We start from the raw sequence: 8,120 nt of genomic DNA, 5'->3' as shown, positions 1-8,120 counted from the left end.
AGATTTCTAATTTATTTTGAAACTCCGACCTTGTGGGAAAGGGACCAATGAGATGAGAGAGTAAGGGACCAATTAGAAATAGGAGAGAAAAGGAGAACGAATTAGGAGGGAAGGAAAAAAAAAAAGAGGACTGGATGCTGCCAGGTGGCAGCGGGAAAGAAAAGGAAGGGAAGAGTGATCAATGGGAAGGGGGAGTAAGGAGGGGAAAGGAGAAACCCAAAAAGTGGGTCATTTTTCACCTGCGAACCGCCATTTTGACCTGGCCATATCTCATTTTCTATGTCCAATTATGAAGCATCTTTTGATTTTTATTGATAGAAACTATAAAGACCTTTTCTTTCTCCAATTATGCCTCTGTCAACTTTTTTTAATTTAAATGCACTAATTTAGTACTCACATTTATCTGATAAAGCAGATGAAAAAAGAGGGAAACATGGATTATATATGCACCTTCACTTTGTTTTCTTATACGTCCTATTGTTACGAGATAAATTTAACACACATCCATACTAACAGCTCCCGTTTTCAAAATTTGTAGAAACCAGCTATGAACCGTTGCAGGAAAAATTCAGAAAAGAAAACACCTCTACATACGGAAGATTATGTCTAACTTTAGCATACTTGAAGCCAGTACGCTATGCCATCAGCTGTCTCTAATTTTGTAAACCGTTAATTCTATCTTAAAATTTGAAATTATGAATCCTTATAATTGAAATGCCAATGATCTGAAGCTTATGACTGAATTATTACAGTTCTGTAAGATTTATTGAATACTTTGTTCTAACTGTCTTTCGATGCAGAATCACCGCCACCAATAGCTCTGGCCGCGCAGTTTGTCATCGTCCATTATTCTTCCAAAATTCTATTCTCTCTCTTTGCTTTCTCCGACTCAGTGCATCTCTATTTCCAGGTACACCCATATCTATATCACAAACAACTGTTTATATGTATCTATTTGTTAGAGAAGGCTTTTGCCTTTTGGGTTCAATTTTATCTACTCTTTTTTAATTCAGCAATGGAGCTTGCATTATCACATAAGAAATTGGCAAATGAAAGCTGCTCCACTTGCACAGTGTAAAACATTCGTTGTTATTGTAAATTGTATGATGTCTTCTTAATATAAGATATGTATCGATCAAAGATTATAAATTTAATAATTAAAGAACAAAAAAGGAATAAAAGTTTCTGAATTTAAAGCATGCGTTACAACGAATCATGAACCCCCTTTGGTGGCGGGGTATTGTAGAGGGATATGGTACACGTGAATATAATTGGAATAAAATTATTAACATTGTTGTAATTATGTGGAATTAGTGTTGTCAACTCGCGTCGCGCGGGCCTTTTTGCTAGTATATACTAAAACTCAGTTGAGTTTGGCACTATTCATCAATAGTGATAGAACGGAAATGCCCTGATTTCTTCTCAGCTTGCCGTGCTGTTTTCACTTTTCTACAGTCAAAAGTCGATTCTGCCCATTTGATCCACGTGTTGATCATCATTGGGTTCTTTCTTTCGACTGGGTTGCTTGCTTTATCTTTCATTTTCACTTTTCGTGTTCAGCATCTTTCATTTTCCCTTTCCTCTTCTTTTCTTCTCTCTCTCTCCATCTGTGTTTGCCTTTTTCGATCTCTCTATCTCTTTCATTTCGATTCTGATCCAATTGTTTGCGAGTGATCAGTATTGGCAGTCGCAAGGACGCGGTGGATCTGTAGGTAAGAGTTCTACTTTGTACAATAGTTATGAACTGCAGTTTGTGTTTGGATGGCCGTGATTCATGTTAAACGATCTTGGTGATTGGCTGTTTTAGATTGGATTTTTGTGGTTTTGAATTTGTGGGATTTTTAGGGATTTCTGGGTTTTTTTAGCTTTTAAGTGTTGGGGATTTTTGTCCCTTTCGAACTAGCCCTCCCTCGCTCTCAATTTCCTCCCCTTCACCGATCATCTGAAACCAATGATACTTAGAGTTCCCCATCACTGAACTCCATTTGAAAACCTTCTTGAGTGACTTCTCCTCACCAAGTAGCCACTCGTGCTCCACATCTTTCCAGTTGAAATTTCTCTTCTTCAACCTTCCAGGTTGAATTTCACATCAACATTGGATTCAAGTTTTCCGACGATTATGGCGACGGCCACCGTCGAGGTTAGTCTAAAAGGATTCTTATCTTATAGCTGTATTGCATGTTAAAATCTGTTTCGAATTTGTGATCTAATAAAATTAGGCTTTAGAGAAATTTTCTTGATTTTGTCTAATTGAATTTAAGGATTAATTTTTTTTTCATTAATGTTCTGGGTTTGTTGGGGGGGGGGGGGAGGGGGGTTTTGAATGTGAGAACTTGGTTGCATGGACTACACCCCAAAGATTAGCCACGGGGTGCTGGTTGAATTGGCCGAACATAGAAAGGAATTAGAGAAGACAAAGTCTGTTCATGACACTTTGAGCATCTAGTAGTTTTCTACTTTGGTTAATTGGTCAAATTTTATTTAGGTCCTAGAAAGATTGGGAGGTTTATGAGATATGTATTCGTGTAGGATAAAGCCTTGGATGCTTTAACAATTGAGGACAAGAAAAGGCAATATGCTGCTGCGAAGAACTATCTAGAAGATGTATTGCATTCAGCTCTAGCTACTTCAAAGTAATGTGCCACTAGACTTTTGTTATATGATTGTGTCTGTAAAACTATGTAGTTTTGTTTGCATTATTAAAGAACTGGTAGATCAAACTCCAAAAGGGTATTAACAAGGCTTACTTGATTCAATGAGTGTGAAAGTTTTGAGTTTTGAAGAAGCAGAGGAGGAGAGTTGTTTAACAAACAACATTATCCATGTATTCGGATGTTGATTCCTTTGTACCGAAAAAGAAATTACGAAAGTTGCTACTTCTCTCTTAGTGATTAAGTTTGAGTTGATGCTTAATTTTATGCTATTAGTTGTTGGTTCTTCTATAATTGTATTTCCCGTGGTTGACTGTCACTCATGTTTTATGGTTCTCCATCAGATGTTTTTGTGTCTAGAGTCTAGACTCTAAACACGATGGCACCTCAATACAGTAAGCTTGGGTATTAAATATAATTTTCAGAAGACGTTGGAAGAGTTCTTTGTCATTATAATTTCTTTCGTTTAATATAAAGTTATAAATCTATAGCCTTCAAATTGTAAGAGAAGTGGAAAATGAATTTATGGGTAGCAGTAGACTATTCAGTGCATTTGATACATATAGTATGTGCATTGTTTATGTTGTAGGATCCAAGATAACTGCAGAAGTACGCATCCTTCTAACTTATGTCATTTTTTGTAGCTTTCTTCCTTGCTTTCGGATTTAGGACTTAACATTCGTGAAGAACATGTCTTCTCGACAACCGATGGCAACTCTTTAGATGTTTTGTGGTGGATGGATGGATGGTCTATTGAGGTAGTTTTCTTTTACTATGTAACGTGTTTATCGTCATTCACTGTGTATTGGGTTTTGTTTTCCAATTACAGGAGTTCTTTTATCTTTGTTGTATCTTTTGTCAATAATTTTAGTTTTCATACATTCCATGCTTTAATCATTAGTCAGTGGATTTTACCTCTTTAATTTCTTTGATAATGGGGATGGGTTTCGATGACATTTTCAAGATACCAATAAGCAAAGCCATTTAATTGATCAAATTGGGTGTGAAAAATCAAATTTTGGCTGTGGTTGAGGTAAACATGAACAGAGAGTGACAGAACACACACGCATTCTCTTCTATGGATGTTTCCTGACTCCAAATGCTTTTATGCATATTTTAGTCCTTGCTAATTAAGAGATTTGTGGTTTATCTTCCCTGCACTTTATATTTTTGTACTTTTTTTTTCTTTTCAAAATCTAAAGAGGCAACCAGAAAACCCAACCGTTTAGACTTTCAAAATTCAATAATAGTACAAAAAATAAGAAACAACTGACCTTTTCTATATGAAATCTTAATAGCACTTTCATAGCATGTGAACCTCAATTTTGCTTGCAACTATTAGAAGGCTAAGAGTTAAAGGAATTCAAGTTTCATATAAAACCATTAAGTCTCTCTATCTCTCTCTCTCTCTCTCTCTCTCTCTCTCTCTCTCTCTCTCTCTGTTGGTTTGTTACGTATGTCTACTTTGCTTATTACTTACCCTTCTCTTTTCCCTTACCAATAAAATTTAATTATTGCAATTGTTAAATGTTATCAGGGTGAGAAGCGGATCACCGATTTGAAATCAGCACTTAAAGTAAAAATTAGAAAGAGATTTTTTTTGCACAAAGTTGAAAAGGATTTAGCAGCTGTGACGGACTAATTTTTGGAAACGTAGACGAGCATATTCACCTAGGGTGAGTGGACTCTCCTACTTTTGCTTTTTCTTTTGCTTCTCTTTTCATACCCGTGTGATTTCGAATCTCCCTATGCCTATAGTTGGGATGTTATGTCCAATGAGCTTATAATTCGAAAGTTCCCAATATTTGGTCTCTGGATAATTGAATCTGGGAGCATTATACATGTTTGTATTTGAATAAAATTGTAACAATTGTGAGGGATATAATTCATGTCCTTGGAAGAGATCTTATTATAGTTTTTACAAAGCTTTGGAACATATTCACTTTTTTCATATCATGTGGGGTATTTGGAAAACCTGAATTTGGAAGTGACCATTTTATGGTTTTTCACGAAGATTTGGGACATTAATATCACTTTCTCATATGGTTCTTTACTAATAAGAATCCGTAGTGTAGGGTATTTGATAAGCATCACAATGGATTCATTTGACATCTAATCTCTTATCTTTTATTTCTTATTGAACATAAATATGTAAATAAATTTTGATATGGATGTAAATAGATTTTAATATATTTCATACGTTTAACACAATTTTAAAACCCGCGGCATTATGCATGCTCAATTGCTAGTGTGCTCTAAACTCAATCATATGATAATACTTTACAGACATTTCACATGTATTTTTAAGCAAACAATATTATCTACAGTAAGGGGTAGGGGTGGACTTAGCCTCATAATGGGCTAGCAATAATGTGAAGAGGAATACTACTAAACCGTAACATCCTCTTCTCATCAACTAGACTCCCACACCCCCCCCAGTCTTCCTCGACAACCCCTACTTTCCTTCTCCATCAATCTAAGGAATATGTAATTAGGAGAATGTGATCTATAGAAGTTAGATTCATGAGACCATTCTCTTTTGTACACATATCCTACACGTTCATAATCATAAGATTGCCAATTGGGCATTAATGATCCATTAAGATTAGTACATGTTGTCTTCTCTTCGGAAGAGTGATTGGTCTTGAGTCATTGGTGTGATTGATATCAATACAAATATATAGGTGCTCAATAGAGAATGAGTCTACTAAACGCGATCAACAAGGGGTTCTCATACTTATGTCACATGAGAACACATGGTTGGGATAATGCAAAGTAGTCATTTCACTAGACGCATCATAGTTAAGGGTGGGCACGGGTCGGGCCGAGCCCAATTTTGAAGGAATCGAACCTTGCCCATTTTAAATTGTAACGAGGCGAGCCATGCCGGGTACAAAGATTTTTAGTTTTAGAACCAGACCTTACCTGACCTGTTTCAAACGGGCCGGTTCACGGGTCTAACTCTATTTTTTTTTTTCCAATTTTTTAAATTATTTTAAAATGGGGCAGCGGCCGCTACACTGCAGTGCATAGCAGCAACATCACATATTACACATTAGGAGTAATGAAACACAGATTGTGCACATCAACATATAAATATAATCTCAAATCATTGAAATTAGAGTTCTCAAAGATACCATGATCCCATTTTAACGTTGGTTAAATTCCCAAACTGATACCAGTTGATGCTTAATCCTAATTTTGACCCCATCCACCCAAATTATTTGAATAAAAGATTTGAAATTGGAACAGAACAGAGGTTAAGATTCCTAACCCAACAAAATCCCTAAATCTAGAAAACCCTAATTTAATTTTCAATACTAAATCCCTAAAACATAATACCTTAAAAAACTATGAATCTGAGTCATATGGAGGGGATGGATAATTAGTTCTTCGACTTCGTTGTTCGTCCATTCGAGTTCGACAGATGGACTGATTTTGAAAGAGTGAGAGAGAGAGACACACATAGTAGAGGTTTAAGGTTACATTAGAAATCAAGGAGCACTAGATCATCAACCACAATTGCATTTCTCATATGAATTCCTTGCATGCATTCAAAAATTAAATCTACAAAAAAGGAAAAAATTCGCTATAAATTGACAGAAAAAAAAGAGGAGAGCGGATTTCAATTACCTTGGATCGAGGTCTGATGATAATGGCGACGAACAGAACTGGGATGGTGAGAGCAATTGAGGAGGAAAGATCGAAGTGTAAAGTAATGGAAGAAAGGGAAACCAAATAACTCTGTCTGAGTTTGTGTATTTGAGAAGATTGGGATGAGGATAAAACTCTAATCCAATTAATTCTATGCTAGAAACGTGTTGGGTCGGGGGCCCGTTCCCTTCTATTTTTAGAACCACCCCGCCCTACTAATTTCGTATACCGCCTCGTCCCAATCTGTTTTGTGTTTTGTGTTTAGAATCGCGGGTACAAGCCCCGACCTGCAGGTCTAGAACCCCTTTGCCCACCCCTAATCATAGTTATCTTGTGGTTAGGTCTTTGATCTTTGACTGTGTCAAAGACACTCTATCAGAGGGTGTGCATAGCATAGATGCGGTTGAGTACTTAACTGTGGAGGCAAGTGAATGCATAACAAGGGATCTCTAACATTCAAACCGTTGAGAGAGAATACTCTAATGATACAATTAAGAATTTCCGGCCAAGTATGAATGAGATTTAGAAAGTCGTTCCAAATCACATTTAAGATAATCATGTAAGTAAGAGAATCATATTGGATAGTAGACATGAATAAACTATCAAACCAAACAATTGTTCAAGAGTATTGTATTAGAGAAAGACAATATTGCATTTGTAGTCCCAAACTGAATAGGTTCTCCATCATCTTCTGATTAGCTTGGGTAGACATAATATACTGCTAGATGTTACTCATAGCTTGTGGAAACCCTAAAGGTGTATAATCACTAGAGGGAGGATTGAAAGTAAGTTTCAATTCACAATCAATTAGAAAACGTTTTGATCGCTCATTGCCTCGCTGAAAGGAGTCTAATGGATCACACACCGTGTAACGTAAAGGTTGTTGGATTTAATGAAAATGAGTAAGAATAAGTAAATAGTTTAATTGTTTGTGGTTAGAATTAAGTTAATTAATTAAACAAATAAGTTCGTTTTAGACCTTGGGTTAGTTTTGAGCCTTGCTAAAAGGAGCCTCATGCCCATAATCTTAAGTTGTATGACAACTTAAACACAAAAGGGCACAAGGCCCTCTAACATAGTGAGGCCGGCCATAGAGAAGGGTTGCCTTTATTTTCAAGTTGACCACTCAATTGTTGGATGGTATATAAGTGAAGTTATAAGGCTTAACCTCATTAGGGTTTTCCAAGATGCAAAGAGAGAAAAACACAAAGCTCTCTTCTTCCTGTAGGAGGCTGGCTACCATGGGAGTTTTATTAGTACTCTTTACTCCCATGGTTGCTCATCTACTTCCTTCACCATCTTTGGTGTCAGAACTCAGAGGTCTCCAACTTTAGGGACTTTTGGAAAATCATTCAAGCATCCAAATTGAAGAATCCAAGGAGGCTACAAGATGAAGATGAAGGCCATGAAGTCCTAACTCAAGGCGAGGCATGAATTAGCCTTTGCTCATGTAAAGAGGAACTCTAAAGGTATGAAGAAATCTCAACTCTATCTCTTTGATTTGAGTTGAGTCTTGGTTCATCACAACTACTAGGTTTTGAATTTCATAGTTAAAGTTTTGTTTCAAAGTGCATACAAACATACTTCTGCCATTTAATTGTTAAATGCATGCAATAAGTTGCTTAATGAACTTAGTTTTTTACAAATTTTCCTTCAATGGTTGAACTTGGAGAAGGAAGAAAAGTGGGGGAATACATATATTCAAACGTGCACACTGTGGTTCTTCCGCTTCTTAACAAACTAGTTTGAATCTCCCCGATATTCCTTTTTTTCGTATTAATCATTAACTCCAACAAGAAGTTCATAAAAAGTATC

General features: G+C 36.3%; 1 protein-coding gene across 10 annotated transcripts; it reads left to right on the top strand.

Annotated features, from left to right (window-relative positions):
• Positions 1-295: 295 nt before the first annotated feature.
• Positions 296-4,602, top strand: LOC103946548 (serine/threonine-protein kinase STY17). 10 transcript variants are annotated; one of them, XR_007250789.1, is made up of 5 exons: positions 296-630; positions 801-910; positions 2,530-2,633; positions 3,296-3,409; positions 4,189-4,602. XR_007250789.1 is itself a non-coding variant. In XM_048564131.1 (5 exons), exons 1-5 carry the CDS (start codon positions 603-605, stop codon positions 4,291-4,293), a joined length of 432 nt encoding a protein of 143 aa, XP_048420088.1. In that variant the 5' UTR covers positions 322-602; the 3' UTR covers positions 4,294-4,602. The 10 variants fall into 10 exon arrangements, 3 of the variants coding, with proteins under 3 accessions (XP_048420088.1, XP_048420090.1, XP_048420089.1); XM_048564131.1 differs by having other exon boundaries at positions 322-630; positions 2,530-2,604; XR_007250790.1 differs by having other exon boundaries at positions 327-661.
• The last annotated feature ends 3,518 nt before the right edge of the window (positions 4,603-8,120 follow it).

This window comes from the organism of the source record quoted next, unplaced genomic scaffold (genome assembly GCF_019419815.1).
Source record: "Pyrus x bretschneideri cultivar Hongxiangsu unplaced genomic scaffold, Pyrus_bretschneideri_v1 Contig38, whole genome shotgun sequence".
NCBI classification, from domain to species: domain Eukaryota; kingdom Viridiplantae; phylum Streptophyta; class Magnoliopsida; order Rosales; family Rosaceae; genus Pyrus; species Pyrus x bretschneideri.
The sequence above is the reverse complement of the archived record's forward strand: the minus strand, read 5'-3'. Positions and strand labels throughout refer to the sequence as shown.